This window comes from Pistacia vera, unplaced genomic scaffold (genome assembly GCF_008641045.1).
Source record: "Pistacia vera cultivar Batoury unplaced genomic scaffold, PisVer_v2 Contig539, whole genome shotgun sequence".
Lineage (NCBI taxonomy): Eukaryota > Viridiplantae > Streptophyta > Magnoliopsida > Sapindales > Anacardiaceae > Pistacia > Pistacia vera.
In genome coordinates this window covers 51,264-71,049 of record NW_022196378.1, presented here as the reverse complement: position 1 = coordinate 71,049, position 19,786 = coordinate 51,264, and the positions used below count along the sequence as shown (strand labels likewise).

Genomic DNA, 19,786 nt, shown 5'->3' with positions numbered 1-19,786 from the left:
AAAAAAATTGTTATTTAATTGTAAATAAAAGTTACAATACTATTATTAAATAATAATTAACTATAAAATTCAATCATAAGTTAATTTATATTTACATAAAAAAGAATGAAAATATACTAATATATTCACAATCCAGTGTCATAAGAGACAGAATATCGATAACCAGTCCAAAATCCAATCCCATCCCAGCTCCCAAACAGAGGCCTTGATAAATAACTCGTTAAGTTCCTGGATATCACATCAGTGATTCAATATCATTATAACATTATTTTTATTTTATTTTTTAATTTATATTTTTTCCGCCTTATTAATTTATGTTTTATGATGGCAGATTAACTTTGGACACGAACAGTAGGAACTGACGGTGTTACAATAGTTAAGGGGCATACCTGTCATTGCACAATGAAATGACCAACTGGCCACTTGTACACCTGCTCTGACTCCTACGGTTATCGACACATTAGAATCTTACACGTCGACATGAAGGATATTTAAGGCAAGCCAGCACTCATACATATCCAATAACCAANATAAGAGACGGATTATCGATAACCCAGTCCAAAATCCAATCCCATCCCAGCTCCCAAACAGAGGCCTTGATAAATAACTCGTTAAGTTCCTGGATATCACATCAGTGATTCAATATCATTATAACATTATTTTTATTTTATTTTTTAATTTATATTTTTTCCGCCTTATTAATTTATGTTTTATGATGGCAGATTAACTTTGGACACGAACAGTAGGAACTGACGGTGTTACAATAGTTAAGGGGCATACCTGTCATTGCACAATGAAATGACCAACTGGCCACTTGTACACCTGCTCTGACTCCTACGTTTATCGACACATTAGAATCTTACACGTCGACATGAAGGATATTTAAGGCAAGCCAGCACTCATACATATCCAATAACCAACCATCTTTGTGAAACGTGGAGGTATCTAATTGGTTTACTTTATCATTTTTCTAAATTGAAATGCAGCAGATTGCTCCTCTTTTGGGGGATAATGCCAGGTCAACACCTCAAAAGGGCAAGTTATTCAGTCATTCTGGATTAGGCTGACGCCTATCTCACCGGAATATTCCAAGCCGACGACTATTTCACAAACACACATCTATCTTTTCCCGAAAACTATAAATACTTATCATTCTTACGAAATTTGTGCCCTAGAAAGTTCAATTTCCATTTAGCCTCCATTTGATAGCCGCAACAACCATGCTCGTCGAACTCTTCGTTTCCAAACACCTTCTGTTTCATAAATCTCTCTCACTTCCCTTCTCAATATCCCACCGTACTTCGCATCTGTACACTCAAAAGTTGTGATAGATCGCGGGAGATGTTCGCTACTTACACTCAATTTGATGTTAATTATAGTAGTTTGTCGTATTGTTGCTGTAGCTGTGTTGTACGGTGATGGATGCGGTGGAACTTGGCTATCCGGTGGATGTTCCGAAACTCATGGGATCTGATGGTTTCGGTAGAGCTAGGGTTACAGTCAACGAGGTCGAGGCCGTCGCTTGCGAGTCTAACACTCGCGTTTCGATTATCGTTAACACGCCGATTGAACGTTGTAGTACTTTTCTTAGACAAAAAGGTTTAACTTTTGAACTTTTAATTTTTGCAGTAGTTTTTCGGTTTTGTGGTTAAACTTGATTGTTGTTAGATTTAAAATTGGAGAGCGTATTTAATGGATATTGTATTGTTTAATATCTTTCCGCATTTTTTATATTGTTAAAAGTACTTGTCTTTGTTGATTAACTCTAATAATTGTATTCATGACTCTTCTGTTTCAATTAACTGTTAATTGTGTTTTTTTTCCTGAAATGTGATTATACTTGATATGTTATGCCATCCGGCAGATGTGACAAGTACTGTTAATGATTTGGAGTCAACATGGGATAAGATTCAAAAAACTGAACCTCGGAAACATGATAGTCAGCTACCCAGTCTTCATGTTGAAGACTCATCTGCACAGCTTAAAAGTGGGAGCACCAGTTGTCCTTCATCGACTTCAAGGTCCGAAGTGCAACGAAAAACAGGGAAAGTGTCAAGAAGTAGTAGTGGATGTTCGAAGAGACCACGGTTGGCGCAATTAGAAGACAACATGAGTTCAGCTGGAGTCAATGATATAAAGGATATATCTGATAATGTAGGACCTCATCCTACTAACAAATGCAATCCTCTGGGTAATAATTTTCTTCTTTATTAATTAATAAAACTATTTGATGTGAAGTACATGATTATCTAGTTGAATAGAGCAAAAAAAAAGTTTAATTCCTCTTCAAGGGATTATCTTCATGATTTAGTACTACCGTAATCTCCATACTTACAAACTTTCCTACAATTCTGTATGCATATATGGAGGAACTTTTAATTTTTAAACTAATCATCATAGAAGCAAAAATTTGCTCACTGCCGTATATAAATAGATTTTATTTTATTTTTGCTTTCTCTTTTTAAGGTNTTGGCGCAATTAGAAGACAACATGAGTTCAGCTGGAGTCAATGATATAAAGGATATATCTGATAATGTAGGACCTCATCCTACTACAAAATGCAATCCTCTGGGTAATAATTTTCTTCTTTATGAATTAATAAAACTATTTGATGTGAAGTACATGATTATCTAGTTGAATAGAGCAAAAAAAATGTTTAATTCCTCTTCAAGGGATTATCTTCATGATTTAGTACTACCGTAATCTCCATACTTACAAACTTTCCTATAATTCTGTATGCATATATGGAGGAACTTTTAATTTTTAAACTAATCATCATAGAAGCAAAAATTTGCTCACTGCCGTATATAAATAGATTTTATTTTATTTTTGCTTTCTCTTTTTAAGGTGCTGTTTTCCATGTTATCTTATTGCTCTTTATTTTCAGACTTATTAGGCATATTGGGTTTTGTTACTTAATTTGTTGGGAATCAGTTGGTTTTATAAGTTGTCTGTCCAGATTTGTTTTTTTCCTAGAATTATAATCACTATATTTTGTAATATTCAGAGTCCGTTAAAATGTTAAAGGAAATTTCGTATCTTATTTGCCATTTGTGTCTAATTATACTAATACATCATTTTTTTCTTTTGTTGTATATGTTATAGAGAAAAGTCAAACTGTGAAGCAAAAGAGCCATGTTAGTGGCAAGCGAGGTGATAAAAGAAATTTCAAAGTTTCTATGAAAGCCAAATATGATTCCTTCTCCATGAGGGCTGGTTTGATGAGCTTCAGTTCAGCTGCTGGAGGGAACAACTTTTTTGGTATGACATTAATGTAGAAAAACTGTTTTTGTTAACGTTTTGTGTATGGATTTGTCAATTGCTGCATATCGGATAACATAAATAAATGAATAAAACAAAAATAAAAAAAGAAGCAAGATATATTTAAGCTAATAGTAGAAACAACTCTGTTGTAAGGTCTAAGACTTTTAGGACAAAAACACATTCTTTTGTGCATTTTAGCTTTAGTATTTCTCTTTAATAAGAATTTATTTATTTAAAAAAAAAAATTGTTCTTGTATATGCTTCTTATTACTGAAATTCATGTGTACACCATTGGGCATCAATGTCAGGAGCATATGGTCTGAAGTCAGATATTGATGATATCACAAAGCATGTTGATGATTTGTCATTGAGAGACCTCCTTGATGGCACTTACAAGTGTCCTAGTCTAGGCAAAGACAAGGGGAAAAAAGCAACAAATATGAATGAAAGTTTTGTGCAATCAGTTAGAAAGGCTTGCTCTATTCTTCCACTTGCAAAGCCTCCTCAGTCCCAAAATTTTACTGAGGTGGATAGCTGTACCAACAAGAAACTGGTCACCTGCCCTTCGAGCTCCATTTCATCGGTATCAAGCAGTGTTGATGTTGATAAAGGAGATTCCTGCTCACCTGGTCTGTCATCATGCAACAAGGTTTGTCATAAGAAATGATCTGGGATCCTGGATGGGTGGTGTAGTCTTTTCTCTTATTGACTATAATTAGTAATATTATGATTCACATTGATCTGACTTGAGCATTCTAGGAAACTTAAAAATGTTTTTGACCTTTGTGAAATTTTTAGTTGTCTGATAACAATCATTTTGTAATCCATAAATCGATTAGTGGATTGATTAATAATTCGTTTATAGTTTATTAAACCAAAAAAAAAAAAAAAAAAAAAAAAAAATGTTTGTTAGTGGATGCACCATTTCAGTGATGTGTCTTGGGTTCTCCCAACAGGGACTCTTTAGATCTGTCCTTCCGTTAACCATCATTTTTTCTATTCATTGATAGTGATCTTCATCTATGTTTGATCATCCAGGAGTCTTGTAGCAAGCCTGGAGCTACTAAAAATCTTGATTTTCCATTGTATCAACCGAAAGATATTTTAGAAAGGTTAGCACTTCCTCGACCCAAGGATTTGGAGGCCTTGCTTCTGGATGCAGCCAAGCCTTCTGCACCTTCAAGAAACAATTCTGATATACGTTCAGGCAAGCACATTTCTCGCCGAGCTAGCTTGCCACCGTTTCCCTGGTCACATACTTATAATGGGCACTGTAGAACCAATTCTGATGCAGTTAAGCTTTTAACAAGTAGAAGTACATGCCAAGGTCGATGGGCAAGAATAAATAGTAGTGCAATTCTTGGGGCTTCAACTGACAGTTTTACAAACTTGGAGTTACTCACTTATGATCAGAGTCTGGTTCCCCCATCAACATCTGTTAGCACTCCTTGGTGTGAGTGGGGTTCATCATCTATTGTAACAAGTTCAAAATCTTCTCTTGTTAATCCTGGTAAGATTTCTTGGAGGCTAGTTTCACTAATGAAATTTGATTTGTTGTTTCCATGTATGGATGTTCGTGCATGCCTATATTATACCCAAACCCTCTTGAAGTAATAACCAATTATTAAATTTTTGAAGGCCGGTGTTTTTTTTCCCCTCTACCTGAAAATTTGTTATATTATTAGGTCTGTGCTTGTAGATTCTCCCCAACGTCATTCCCCCCTCTGATTCAGAGTGCGTTTTTTTATCATTTTGGCTTTAATGACATTGCTTTTTGTGAAAATGCAGAATCTGGAGCTGAGCAAAAGGATCCAGTAAATGGTATGATTTTCTCTTTCCAGTATCTTTGTTTAAATCTTAACTTGAATACTGCCAACTTTCCTCTGTTTGCATGTACCTGTTTATCAATTCCTCTTTTTCTCTCTTTACATGGCATGCGTATGGGTATGCAAGCATGATATTTTTTCTTTTTCTGAAATGAAAATTTGTATATTTCCCCTTGGTAGATTTGCGTTATAAACTTTAATCTGACTGGTATGAAAATTATATCTACTGGAAGTTGTTTTGCCTGATTAAGTTTGATCAGGGGGTGTGCCATGTTCTGCATGAAACTTGCTTCCTACTTGAAGAGAGTAATAAAACCGATGGTCATGGCTTTGATAGAGCTTTCTATCTGGCCTTTTACCTGAATTCCTTGAGAAATCAATGTTGTTTATGCTGTAATACAACAATTTGAAAGATTTAGCTTAATTCGCATTTAAATTAAATGTTGCCCTGGCTTTCTTTTGTCTGTCGTTTTACGATGTCTTATTGTTTGTCACAGCTGGGCACTGCCCAAGAATTGTAGCTGCTGCTGAAACTCTGTGTGACATGGCAGCCCGATCCTCGAGAAAAAAGCCAGATGGAGTCTTAGGGTGGCTAAAGAAACCGTCACAGAAGGCCATGAAGGCTCGGAAGTCAAAATCCTTTGAGAAACCTGGAGTATTTATTACACGGTTTTCACAATCAGGACCTGACAATCTGGTGAGAAGTGGTATCAACAAGATAACGCCCTCTAAGAGGTCCAAGCTCTCCATGATGGAGAGTAAAAAAAATCCCTCTCATACCAATGGTATCAGAAAAGGACTAACAAATTGGTCTGCTCCAAGATCTAGTAGATCATCACCCAGTAAATCAGTTAGGGACTCAATTGCAGAAACAAAACATTCCACTGCCGACAATTTGAGGCAGTCATGCATGATGCCGCCACCTTCCCGAGTTTTGGATAAGACTTGCAACGGTCAACAGAAAATACAAACAATAATGCCGGCTGATTGGGACAGGGGGAGGGACAGGGTGGATTGATGAATACTGTTTTGGTACATTTGTGTGATACGGGACAGGTTATCAGCAACAATGGTTGGTTTGTACATATTGGACTGTAGGTGAAATGAAATAGTAGTATTTTTTTAAGGGATTTTGCTGGAGGTGAAAGGAGATTTGTTGTAAGGGTTCTCCTTAGACAGACAGACAGGGTTCCAATGTTGTAACATTAAATGAGAGTTGTAGAAATACAGTAGAAAATTCTTTGCCTTGTGTAAAGCATTTGATGAGGCAATAGAAAATTTCACGCAATCAGTATTTTATCTTTCTCTGTGTATTAATACACTTGCATATCCTGATGAGTTTGTCCGGAAATTTCTTGTATCCATAAATGTACTTTATTGAACAGAGTACGTCAACACGACCTTTATTTTTAGGAAAAATTGCAGGTTGCTTATGCTGAAATAGAAAATTATGACGTGATGGTAAAAGAGAAATGAGATTTTATAAGCTTTAATTTTGAGTCTCTCTCGGCATCGATAAAACAGCCAAATGAGATTCTATAAACTTTTGATTTTGAGTTTCTCTAGGCATTAATAAAGATGACTATTAGAGTTTTTACTCGGTCGGTAGTTCTAGGGTTTCAAAATATTAGTTGAAATGCACACAAGCTAGTTTAGATACCCGTGGTTAAGGGTGATCGGGTCAAGATACCTTAGGATTTTTGAAAGAATCGGAATCAGAACTAGTCGATTCCTAAAATTAAGAACCGTAACTGGAACCAATCGGTTCTGGTTCCTCAATTGTTGGAACCAGAACCTATGAAATAGGTTCCAATTTCGGTTCCGGTTCCGGGACCCTGCATAATCACATTGGTCCCTATAACTATACAAAATGACAAAAAAGGCCTATAAATTTTCAAATACACCCCCATTTGTTTAAATATTCTATAACAATATAACTTTTTCCTTATTAATTAATTTCAATATTTCAAATAATTTTAATATATAGTGTAAGACTATATATTACAATTATGCATAGCTTCTTCATATCCAAAATCCAAAATGTTCAATATATAGTCTATCACAAATTAAAATTGATTTGGGGATCTCATTGTTAGGTTTAGTTTAGAGGTAAAGTTTGTTAAAACTCCCCAATGTTGTATAATAGTTTGTATAAACCTCGGTTCTTTTCCCGATTCCTTGCAGGGTACCCTGTTACCAGTTCCTAGCAGGGTACCCTATTCCAGGTTCCGGTTCTAGTTTCTGATGCTTGGAATGAAGGAACTGAAACTGGGGGGGTCCCGGTTCTTATTTTTTAGAATCAGAACCTACCCTGTCAGGGTCGATTCTGGTTCCTACCCGAAACTGGGACCTCGGGTACCTGCTAGTTCCAGGTAGAACCAATTTTCATGCTCACCCCTACCTGAGGTGATAAGAAAAAAAAAATAGAAAATTTTCATCTCCTTTCAATTTCTCCAATTAAGAAGGGGGTGACCAGTTTAGACTTTAGATAGAAATTGAAAAAATTGTGTCATATTCTTTTTCTTTTCTGTTCTGGTACTATATTATTATTAAATAATTTATTATGAATACGCTGTCAGTCAACTGGGGATGTAGCTCAGATGGTAGAGCGCTCGCTTAGCATGCGAGAGGTACCGGGATCGATACCCGGCATCTCCATTTTTTTTTTCAGTTTTCAATTATCGTCATCCTCCTTTAATCAAATTTCAATGAAGTATTATTTGATCAATACTGAGAAACTCCAACAAGTTAAACGAAATCTGCACCAATAATATCAACTCTTTTTCTCAAAGCAACTACATCTTCAAGTTCATATTACTTGTCTGATTAATTCATAACAACAGTATCCTTTGCGTTAGCTTCAATTAATTATCATTGCAGATATTTTCATTATCACAAAAATATATTAATTTACAACAAACAAAGAAACTGCTAAAAATCTAAGAAAACATTTGATCCAATAACAAGACCAAAGCCATTGCAAATCCAGGATCAAAACCAGGCTGTACCGTCAAAACAAACACCTCAACTCCAAAAGAAATTCCTACAATTGTTGCTTCCTTCCTCTTGATTTCAGCCACCACTCTTCTTGATTCATCTACCACTTTGCATGATCTATGTGCATACGAACCTTCAACTGCATACGCATATCTTTTATTTGAAGCTTCTCGATACACGTGCGCTAGTACATTTCGTTTCGCTTGAAGAATGCTCATCTGCTTCTTTACACTACAAATTGGTCTCTTCGATAACTTATCTCTTCCACACTCTTCATCTACATCTCCTTCATAAACCAGCCAGCTATCAACTATCGTAAGCTTCTGCAAAATCAAACACTAACCCACTTAGAAAATATTGATTAAAATTCTAAATCAGATATATGCATATACATCTATTCATGTTCTTATATTATATTACCTTACGACGTCGCAATGTGAGAAGAGATTTCCCAGAGCCGTCCATGAGAACAACTTCTTCAGGACGTCCCATGTAATTATCGACTCGATAAGCAAGATTTCCATTTTTGTCAATTACTGTAAATCCATTACAGCTTGCTATAAGCGATTTTCTCCACACTGTTAACGATGTGCAGTGACCATCCAGCTCAATATTATTCTTGAACTCTGGTTCTTGCTGTTCTTCATGGACTGATCTTGACAGAGACTTGAAGAAAAGAAACATTTTTATCTCTCCGTTTGAACCTTTTATTTTAAGAGGACATAGGGAACATAATTCACATATTTATAGCTATCTTCAAATTATATATAAGCCCTTTACCTAACTAGTCATGTCTAGTCTTCTAGAGAACTTTAGATGATGGAGATTAAGTTAATGATGCAGCTTGATTTCTTAATATTATAATTAACAAGTAATTCATGTTGGAAAATGTGACACGTGTATGCTTCCATAATCTGAGGTGTCTAGTCTAAGATTCCAAAATTTCTCTTCTTTTGATTGTGAGATGGGATGGGTTAGGTTAGGTGTGTTTCATTGTTTGAAAAGTGTTGACAAGAAAGAGAAGCACAAAAATTGGGAGAGAGGGGGGGGTGGTGAAATCCAAGAGAGCTTTACTGTTGTTGTTTCCGTCAATATTAGGTGCCAGTTTGGTCCTTTTTTTAACCCCATTAACGCCTTAATTACTTTACAAATATAATTTACTAATTAACACAGTCCTTTTTTTTTTTTTTTTTATGTTTGTATATATTGTTTTTGTCATATATTGAATGCCCTTTACAAAAGTCTCTCACTTGTACGATGATTTTGTAGCTACCTTGCTTAGAAGCCTATTTTTACCACCCCAAATTGGAAATTTTTATGTAAGTTAATGTCCTTATATCATAATAAACACATCTAGAGCATTAGATAGACAACGGCTTGAACGGGATGTATAGAGGGATGCATGGTTGAAAGCGTTCTTCGGATCTTGAGTTCGAGCTGTATTAAAGGATGACCAATTACTGTACTTAAAAAAAAAAAAGGGAAAAAAACGAAAAAAGCACATGTTATATTGGAACTTGTTTTCTACGCTGGGATTGAATGATTACCTTGATGTACATGTTTATTAACGATTAATATAGAGTCGCTTTTGTTAATTCTCTTCAAACACGTCTCTTTTTTTTTGTTTTTCTTTTTTAAATTTAAAGAGATGAGTAAAATGGTCCCAAAGGGCACGTTGAAAACAGCCTATAGAGAGAGACTTCCCACAGTTGAAATTGAAGAAGGAAAGTTATACATTCATGATCAGACTGACAACCGACAGGTTCTTCTTCTTAATTTGAACCACCAATTGATGGCACAAATTCTAAACCTCAGTACCTAATTAGTTGTTGAATAAACTTGCCATTAATTCTACAGGTTTCAAATAGTCTCCTCAACTCCCCTTTGATAATTCTGACAAATGACTAGGGTTTTAATATAATGCCTAGAGATAATTTGTACAGTAACATAAATGGAGTTAGTGAATTCGTTTACGTAATTCTTATGAAAGAAAACAGTGAAGCAGATGTACGGGTAGTCTTACTATTGGTTCTCTTAACATCAGTCAATTCTACTTAATTTTGCTTTGATCTGCAGCAGCCGACCATGACCATTTGTATAATCTTTCTTCTTCATTTAGTTTCCTCTTTTTTCAAACTTATGGTTCCGGGTTCCTTTCATTCCATGTGTACAGTTAATCTGACAATAAAAGAAATTAACTTAGGTGATTATTCATAACCAATCTTACTTAAACACGCCATTTATGTTCTTTAGGTCACCTTCAGTAGTTCTTCTGTTCATCTGAATATTATATTGCTATAGTCCAAAGTGTTCCCCCTTCGGAGTTCACTTTACTGTTGATGAAAGCATTTAAGAAATCGCCAAAATATTTTCCCTAACAGGAGTTAGATTCTTGGAAGATCTTCCAGTGTCGAGTCAGTCAAAACACCTAACACCAGACAAAATAAACAAGGAATTAAGTTGTATACGGCTTTGAGTTTGATAATTCTATCTTCTCCAGATTCCTGAAGCATTGGACACGCGGCCTTCTTCCAAAACATAGAAGATTAAACCAGGTGTACATATGGCGGGTCCCTTGGAGATATTATTCCTTGCTAATTTTAGAAAAGATTACAGCACTATGAACAAGATGTCTGACTGTCAAACCACGTGCACATTTTACTATAAGCGGTGATGGTGATGGTGATCTGCATCTGCATCATCTTTTTGCTATCTACTTTGAGACTCATTCATCAGCATCAGCATCAGCTTCTTGCTATAATATAATTAAATATGAAGCTTCTTATTTTATAACTCTTGATAACGGACTCTTATACTAAATTCTCTTAACTTTGCCTTAACAACCGATTTATTTATTCAATTTGTTGCCTTGTGTAGTAACGAAGAAGATCGTTACATTGAAGAGTAAACGACTTCCCCCTCCCCCAAATAATAGTTTAATGATACTTTTCTATTTTAGACTATTAAAATATCATTTTATTATCTAAATTTATATTTCATTTTCGATTTTAGCATCATTATGACCTCACATAACCACAATTCTTTTCTCTTATAATCACTCACTAAAACCCTTCAAACCCTACTCCTATCGACCCTGCCAATGTTGGCAATCGAGCGATTAGGGTTTGTGCAGTCACCCCTCCCAAGTTAAATTCCGATCAATTTCAACCATCAAAATTCAACATTCTACCATCAAAAGACTCATCGACCTTCCCTCTTCAAAAGCCCCAACAGCCTGGACTGAATTTGCTCTTTGTTCACCATTGAAATATAAATGTAGGTAATAAAGTGGTATTTTAAAAGTTCATAGGTGGAAAAGTGTCATTAAGCCATTATTTGGGTGGGAAAAAATAGTTAACTCTTACGCTTAAAAATTATGTCTTTCCTACGCCAACAAGATTCATTTTTTAGGGGTTAATTTGATTGTGTAAGTATATATATAGGACAATTTCATATTCTCATTGTAAAATCTACGAGAGTTGGAACTTTGCTGAGAAATGAAGTGATGGAGGTTTGAATTTGCTTCGAAAACTTTGAACTTGAGCTTGAACTCATTGAATTCTTCATGGACAGTTGGGGGTAAGATTTTGGGAATTAATACAAAATGATCCCACCATTGGGAAAACCAATTGGGAAATTTGAATAAAATGTTCCTTTTGAAGTAAATCATCCAGGAGTGCCTATGATGACTATTTTGGAGAAAGAGTGATATGTTCCAGGCCCTTTGATAGTCCCAGTAATTATATCCAGGCAGATCAAAATTTTGGGAAATTTTTTTGAATTGGTTTGGGTTGGATCCCCAATCAGAAGGACTAAGGATTTTCATAATATGAAAGGTTGAATGAGTGATAAATCCTGGTTGGTTTTTATCCTCAGTGTTTAAACTCACAAGAGTCAGAATCAACAAGAAGAAATTCATAAAAAATTTTAGTTTTCCTTAAATCTTCAGGGATAAAATGAAATTTTTTTGGAAAAATTTGTTGAACTAATTGTTTAAAGTTTTCAAAATCATATCCTTCTTCGAAAACAAAAAGATTAGTTGCAATTCCTTTTTGAATATAATTTTGTCCTGGTTTAAGGGCTTTTAATGGTCTAGCCGCAAGAACAAGTTCTTTGTTTTTTAAAGAACAATTTGAGTACCTTTTGCAATGTGCTTAGTAAAATTTTTTCACATTGGGAAAATTCTTAAGAATTTTTGGAAGAGTTTGAGGTTCTTGAATTTCAAAATCTCATTTTTTGGTAAATTTGGTGTTAACCAATCATAGCTAAGGCTGCTTTTGGACTTTGCTGAAAAGAGCTGATCCAATTATGGATTTGCTCTGTATTTGTTGGGCTCTGAGAGCTTGTTGAGGCTAGCCTTTTCCTTTTGATTGTTGGGCCTTTTCTTGGGCTTCTTCTTCACATACGAGTTCATACCATGATTTGGTTGGGGCTTTTGGGCATAAGAAGCCTTTGATTGTTTTTGAGTGATTTGAGGGTTGGTCTTTTTGGAAGGCATGATGGTTATCTCCCCTGAAGGAATTCCCTATTGAGGACGTCAGACAGGGAATTAGCTTCTCCTTTGATGTATTCAATGTCAAAATCAAACACACATAAAATTGCTTGTCATCTTACAAAAATTTGTTTTGATGCAATATTTTGAACATCTTTTTATGAAACATGTTTAGCAGTTTGACAATCAATACGAAGTAAAAATTTTTGATTGAGTAAATCACTTTGAAATTTGGAAATGCACAGGACAATGGATAAAATCTCTTTTTTTATAGTGGAGTATTTTTATTGAGTTTCATTCCAAAATTTGGAAGTAAATTAGATAACTTGTTCTTTGTTATCTTATACTTGTTTGAGAATACCTCCAGAGGGAACACATGATTGTTGCACACAAAGAGGAGATATGCAGAGATTAAATAAAACTTAAATAAATTTAAATAAACATTAATTTAAATAATCTTACAACTTAATAAGACAACGACGGCAAAGCCACACTGAAATCATATTAAATGGTGAGATTAATTCTTAACCAAGTAACGGCGACAGTGTCGCACTGGAACCAGATTAAGTGATGAACAAAAATTTAAAGAACACAAATAAAAACTTAAATAAACATTAAAACCAAACATGATGAATGATAAAAAGATTAATAAAAGAACTAGAACTTGAAAGATTAAAAGAGAATAATTAAAGAACTTGAAAGATTAAACATTGAAAGATTAAAAGAAATTGAATTTACAATAAAAACTTTTTTTTTTTGAGAGCTTTGAGAGGTTTACATCAAAGAGAGTGAAAGAGAAAGTTTTAGAATTGGCTTTGTAAAGCTTGGTTCACAAGTCCTCCTAATTTATAGAAATCTTATCTCACTATAGCATCACATAAATACTATTGAGTGAATATTATTTTTTTTTTTTTAAAGAGCATCAAATGTCTCTATTTGCAGGAAATCTCTGACTCTTCAATATTATGCCAGATATTCTCTAAATCTGATGTTTGTTTTTTAGCCAGTCTTCTTTTTGAGAAAAGTGGTAATTTCGAACTGTTTGGAATAATTGGAATAACTTAGATGATTCTATAACAGTCATCTTCATTGCTCTGGGCGAGATTGACCGAGACATTTGTCTCCCACATCATTCACTAAACTCTAAACCCGAGGGAACAAGTTATTCTTAAACAAGTACAAGATAACAAAGAAATTCATTAATTTCTTTGTTATATATATATAACTACTGTAAATAAATTCATATGCAAAGAGAGAGTCAGATTAATTCATGGCACAAAGATTCACAAGTGGTTCTTATAATCAAGGTTTGATTTTCAAAATATTTGAACATTATTTTTTTCTTTCTGCCATTCTGTATCATCAGTGGATTGAAAGGGCCGAAGGAATTTTGAAGACCTTGAATTAGATGAACAGCTCAGATATTGAACGAACCCTATATTAAAAGCATTAAGTTAATTAGCTACTTTTATTATAGGTATGAACAAAATTTGATATGATACGATATATATAGTACACCATATTCTAGCTAGATATAGCTAAAAGGCCCAAAACATGAAATTAATTTGCTGAGTTATTTAAAAAATTTATATGTTGTTGGTGCCAAAGCCCCGTATCAGTTATAAGATAAGGGTCTTGACCGTTTATATAGAATATAGACACTCTTATCATCTAGAGGTATATTTTTAAGATAAAATCGTGTAGACCCTAAGGTTTAAAGCAGATAATATCTCTAGTAATCCACCTACCATATGTTTGGATCGGCAATATCTCTACGAACGATCCGGCATACATCAACTAATTAAGAAGGTTATTTTTGTGATTGTATTAATATTCATAAAACAACATGATTAAGCAATTATAAATAAAATTTCTCATTAAAAAAGATTTACCATAATGATATGTCGCCACCAAAGATAAGGCTACGATGGATGAATACGTATGTTGTGTTTTTATAATGGTGTATAGAATTTTATTCCATATACATATAAACTTGAGTTAATTTTTTTTTTTTTTTTTTTTTGAGGCATGGAATGGAGCTTTGGGCTTCATTGGGCCAGAAGATTAGAAGCTTTTGTTGTGCAGATTGAAGACCATAAAGAAGTGAAGATCTCATTGGAATTAAGCCCAAGTTTCGCTCCATGTGAAGTGAACGAGATTTTTTCAGAAAGGATTTGCGAGATTTAGACCTCCACTACCACTAATCAAACTTTCTTTGACTCAATTTCCATCACTTTATTAAAGCAAACTCATTCTATAAACTTCCCAATTAAAAGATTGTATAATTCACACATGAAACTCGAAATGAAACGATGTAGTATCTAGTATGTACCAAAAACCACAGCAAATTGTCTGCCATATTGACAATTAATTATGAGGCTAAGTGTAGGCCACGTGTCTCCAAACGAGGAACTTTCAATTTATAATATAAAGTTTTCAAAGCACTAATTATACATAATGTGGGTCTTTTATGCCAAATTCTGCTGGTTTACATTGACACCAAAGCAAGAATTATTATAGATAAGATTGTTTATAGTACTTAAACATAAATTAAGCTGTCTGATCAATATCTTTGTCCAATGTATTTACTTTTGGTATTGCTTTCGAAATGATTAAAGGAAGCTTTTAAATTCCTTTTAGACGTTGTTTAATGCCATTTCTGATTTCTATTTTCACTTAAATATGTATATATATTCCAGAGATTATTAATTGGAATGTGTAAAGTCAAAAAAAAGCCATATATTATTCTACGTTTGTGTCGCATAATTATACATATTGGTTGTTAATTTGTAAACTCACTTAGCATATATTATTGTTGAACACGATACAAGAAAAACATTAAATAATAATAAAACACTATACAAAGATAAACAGTATCGATAACTCATGCTCTCTTCTTTCTATTCTCACCTTAAGTTTTTCAATATTACAAAAGATACATAATAAAAACCTAATCCCATTTGAGTTTATCTGAATCTAACCCGACACAGGTCCAAATATTAGTAAACTAATTCTAAACCTAATTAGACATTGGGCTGACTGTGAATAAGTCGTCATAGACAAACAATATATTAAGGCTAAGAAAAGTATATACCATATCTAATAACTATATAGTACCGTAGTGACTAATGTATGGTATAATTTATATCCAATACCAATAAAGTCGGCAAGTGTAAATTAAAAGTAAAGTCGAAGCAATTTAGCAGGAGAAGCCTTTTGATTTTATTTTGTTTTTCTTCAAATGTGAATTAGCAAACGATCAACTCTGATATAATTTTCTGTTCATCATCTCATCTTTGTACAGTGTAAACAGGGATGAGGATAGTAGGAATTCAAAGCACACGCTTTTAGCCAACCGCATCTCATGCTACTCAGCAAGATTCATGAATTCGAGAATAGGAATATTGGTCCACAAAAAGGAACTAGTTCGATCATACTTTTCTCTTAAAACCCTCGATGGGTTTAAGTTTAACAAGTACGTTTCCATAAATAAACAAGGAGATATGGGGTGACCTTGTCTTAGAATTTTTTACCAGTCTTTACCTACTCTCCACGAACCAGCAAATTGAAAATTAAGCTTCCCTTTATTAGATATAGTAAATGGAATTAATCAGTTTGATTCATTTACGTGATGCCATTGACGAACTAACCGTCGTCAATACAGCTTATTTTGGGTTCAATGGAGCCAACTCTACCTACTACCAAGGGAAAAATTGATGGCTGTAACTGGTGAGACAATGACCAGCCTGTTGACATGAACCAGTAGTGCATTCTTCTAATAAACTTGTCAATTTCTTAGAGGGTCCTAGCATTCTCTGTTTCGATCAACTCCCTACCAATTATTATTATCATTTGGCATATTCTGATCACTCAAGATATTATTCACATAACTAAAAGTCTAATTTTTTTCTACTATTGAAAGGCTACAGTTCCTTTCTGGCTAAGCAATCAGCTTTATATATATATATATATAGATACATCTTTTTCTACTATGTACATTTTTTTCTTACCTAATAAACAAGTTATGAAATCAATATCAATTCTATGGTCTAAACTCTTAACCACTACAAAGATTTTAACATTACAGATGGGATTTTCTTAAACTTGAACGATTAACATTGTAAGAAAGATCTAAATGAAGCTATAAATCTTTAGTCTTGATGCGACTGAAGCACTTGTGGAAACGTCAAAAAGAGAATGAATTTATATGGTTGGTATGGTGGTAAGGGAATCAAAGGTTATTTTGTTAGTGGAACTCGCTTACCTCATGGCAACGACGTGGTGCATACCTTGCCTGAAACTTTTTATGTGGTGCATTTTTGAACCTTTGAATTCTGGACCTGATCAAATTCTTTAGTTTTCTTCATCGCATATGATTGATCTTTATGAAAAAGAAACACCTTGTGGAGCGCATGAAACAAGATATGTTTAAGAGAAATTGGACCCAAATCAAACAGGGAGTTTACTTTGAAAACAACTGCAGCTTTGAAGATCAAACAAAAAAAATATATTTTCCACTGAACGATAAAAGTTTTTTTCGTCTAGGACTCAAAGTCCTTCTCATGTTTTTTAGCTAGACGTTCAAAGTTCAATATAGTGAAGAGGCATGCATGTCTCATTTTCTTGTATATATTGTCTTCAGGGCCCCTACTTTTTGAATATAATTAACTTGTTCTAATTTCTGAACGTGTTACACAATTCGATTCCAATTTCCAAGTATTATTCAGATTTTACTGTAGTAGATGCCCTCCGAAAGCTGATGATTCAAGTGGGTTCCATAATATAATATTCTAGATATACAAAAACATATAATATATTGTATTCCAACGACTTCAGAACATCTCTAAGGCTGCTATATGCCTATACCATAAACCAGATTAGTCTAAAATTCTTAAAATAATAGTCATTTAAAACGAGTTTAATATATTAATGTATAAGTGGTAATTATAAATCAAAACTCACATTATTCGGACGTATATGGGTCCAGATATATATATATAAAAATTGGGAATATATAATAGTGTTATTGGAGGAAAGTTACAAGAAGAAAGGAATGACTAATGTAATTATCAAAGCCACTGCATTTTAGAGAGGCCAATGGACAAATACTAGAAAACAAAAACTGATTGCATGCGGAGGAAATTGTCAGCGGCATTAATGAAAGACAAACCCCATTTCAAGTGTGATTCAGATACAAGAGTTGGTGGGTGATTGACTTTAGCTTTGGTGGCGGACCCATGGATAGCAACTCTGGTCTTTATACGTAAAACATCTTCTAGAAGCCTAACTATTCATCAGAAACCAATCTCACTGTTCCAAATCTAATTCAAGAAAATGAAAATATATTCATTTCTGATAATTATGGGCGTTAATCTATATTAATATACCCTGATTAAATGAAGGGGTAATGTTCCCTGGCTAGCCTATATGAAGTGACAAATTGACCTGTCCATCAATCAGTAACACTTCTTTTAATGACACTTATATTGAACATCAGATCTAGTTGGATTTAATCTGTCTGTGAATCCTTAGGAAAATGAAAGGGAATTCTGTCGATTCTAGTGCTTAAATGAGGCGTTGGTTGTTGCAGTTGCTCCCTTATGTGTCAATGGAGTTTTCAATAAAATTTAATGAAATGAATCAAATGCTCGAAATCCTCCTTTAAAACTTAAAAGCATATCTACAGTCATCACGATATAAATGTGCTAGGGTCATATTATTTTGCCATGCGTGAACGTCTTTATTTTCGTTCTTCGATATCTGTCATGTTGATAGGATTGCCTGGCCCTTTATAACCTCATTTATCAAACAAATTTTTACTGTATGACTTGAAATCAACAGTTGATATAGAAAGATTTTGTTACGGAATTAATTATGAAGTGTATTATAAGTTAGACCTAATTTCTTTGAATATTTTTAATTTCCTGGTCAACAATTGTATTCTAAAACCTATCATTTTGAATACATTTTTTTTATATGATTTAAATGATTTTTTAAACGAATTTTATAACAACTATTAGATTTGACTCTCAGCAAACAAAACTAGTGCTTCAGTGCTTTACAACATGGTCTTCTCGTGTTGAATGGGAAACGTTTTTACAGAGAAAGGAGTCTAATCTCTACTCAAGTAAAGATGGAGAGAATTAATGGTGGCTGAAATTCTCTGTGGTTTTGAGTATATATTGATGAGGATGAGACACGTCATTCTAAAAGCATATACAAATGGCAATTAAGCATGCAAGCCATGTGTCACGTAAAGACCTGAAGCTGATGGCCACAATTGATTTGCACCAGAAGAACCCAAACAGAAATAGTTTGGTGGCCGAGTGGAAGAATATAAAAACTTCAGCAGGTGGGTAAACTGCTTGAACTTTGAGACCTTTGCCCATCCATTCTTCTTTCTTGCCCTAGATCGTTAAAAGGTGTAGAGACTTAAAGAAGATTATCTTTAGAATGTATTGAAGTAACCCACATGAAAGCTCCTCAGCGGTCCAAAATGATTTTACCAAATCGGAGGAATCAGTGATTATGTAATCTCCTCTGTAACTGGTAAATTATTAATAAGCAGAGTTAATATCTGTTTAAGAAATGGACTGTTGAGTTTGTATGAGGAACAGCTACCATCCAGTGGACATTAATTAATCAAATAAATTTGATCAGTTAGTCCGGTTGGTGAATGATGTCTGTCAAGTTGACAATGAACTTTTGTTCTTCTTCCTTTAATTTCTCCAGAATAGTTAGAATATTGTAGAGATATCTTCCGGGACAAGTTATATCTGATTGGAAAGAAATACCGGGTCTGGTCGACTCCAAATGTGATATATATATATAAACCACGTTTGATTTGAACGAATTAATCAAACAATATAGTTTAATCATGAACTTAAAAACTTTACATCAATTTTAAACGTTCAGCCCTGGCTGCTAGAGGTTCATATTTTGAATACAATTTAATTTATCGTATTAGTATAATGCAGATCACTTTCAATATTCTCTGGAATTGTAATGTTGTTATGTTAATTAATTGTTTCCTTTGTTAATTAGGGCCAAGTCATTTTCGTTCTAGAAACCCCATCTGTAATCTTCACATTGTTAGTATTAAATTCAACTAAACTAGTATAAGTTAGTTTAATAGCTTCAAAACAAATTAATCAAATAATTAATGACTATATATATATAAGGTTGTTATAAAGACCAGCTGTCGATA

General features: G+C 33.9%; 2 protein-coding genes and 1 non-coding gene across 5 annotated transcripts; 2 read left to right on the top strand and 1 right to left on the bottom strand.

Annotated features, from left to right (window-relative positions):
• The first annotated feature begins 1,073 nt into the window (after positions 1 to 1,073).
• Positions 1,074 to 6,376, top strand: LOC116107497. Of its 3 annotated transcripts, XM_031393763.1 has the most exons (8): positions 1,074 to 1,599; positions 1,865 to 2,139; positions 2,521 to 2,572; positions 3,106 to 3,261; positions 3,573 to 3,913; positions 4,303 to 4,774; positions 5,053 to 5,085; positions 5,588 to 6,376. In XM_031393763.1, exons 1-8 carry the CDS (start codon positions 1,419 to 1,421, stop codon positions 6,106 to 6,108), a joined length of 2,031 nt encoding a protein of 676 aa, XP_031249623.1. In that variant the 5' UTR covers positions 1,074 to 1,418; the 3' UTR covers positions 6,109 to 6,376. The 3 variants fall into 3 exon arrangements, with proteins under 3 accessions (XP_031249623.1, XP_031249622.1, XP_031249624.1); XM_031393762.1 differs by lacking the exon at positions 2,521 to 2,572 and having other exon boundaries at positions 1,075 to 1,599; positions 1,865 to 2,191; XM_031393764.1 differs by lacking the exons at positions 1,074 to 1,599; positions 1,865 to 2,139 and having other exon boundaries at positions 2,476 to 2,572.
• A 1,299-nt stretch (positions 6,377 to 7,675) lies between these two features.
• Positions 7,676 to 7,748, top strand: TRNAA-AGC. The gene has a single exon. It is a non-coding gene; the product is annotated as a tRNA-Ala (tRNA).
• A 172-nt stretch (positions 7,749 to 7,920) lies between these two features.
• LOC116107539 (protein LURP-one-related 17-like) lies at positions 7,921 to 8,808 on the bottom strand. Its single transcript, XM_031393812.1, has 2 exons — positions 8,508 to 8,808; positions 7,921 to 8,410 (listed from the first exon to the last, which is right to left on the bottom strand). The coding sequence occupies exons 1-2, from the start codon at positions 8,769 to 8,771 to the stop codon at positions 8,030 to 8,032; spliced, it is 645 nt and encodes a 214-aa protein (XP_031249672.1). The 5' UTR covers positions 8,772 to 8,808; the 3' UTR covers positions 7,921 to 8,029.
• Between the last annotated feature and the right edge of the window lie 10,978 nt (positions 8,809 to 19,786).

Bases quoted from the DNA above. Each gene is read 5' to 3' on its own strand.
- LOC116107539 (XM_031393812.1), bottom strand. From the start codon at position 8,771: ATGTTTCTTTTCTTCAAGTCTCTGTCAAGATCAGTCCATGAAGAACAG. The intron at 8,411-8,507 runs GTAATATAATAT...TTGATTTTGCAG, and splicing joins TCACATTGCGACGTCGTAAG to AAGCTTACGATAGTTGATAG.
- LOC116107497 (XM_031393763.1), top strand. From the start codon at position 1,419: ATGGATGCGGTGGAACTTGGCTATCCGGTGGATGTTCCGAAACTCATG. The intron at 2,140-2,520 runs GATATATCTGAT...AATGATATAAAG, and splicing joins CTGGAGTCAATGATATAAAG to GATATATCTGATAATGTAGG. The intron at 3,262-3,572 runs GTATGACATTAA...CATCAATGTCAG, and splicing joins TGGAGGGAACAACTTTTTTG to GAGCATATGGTCTGAAGTCA.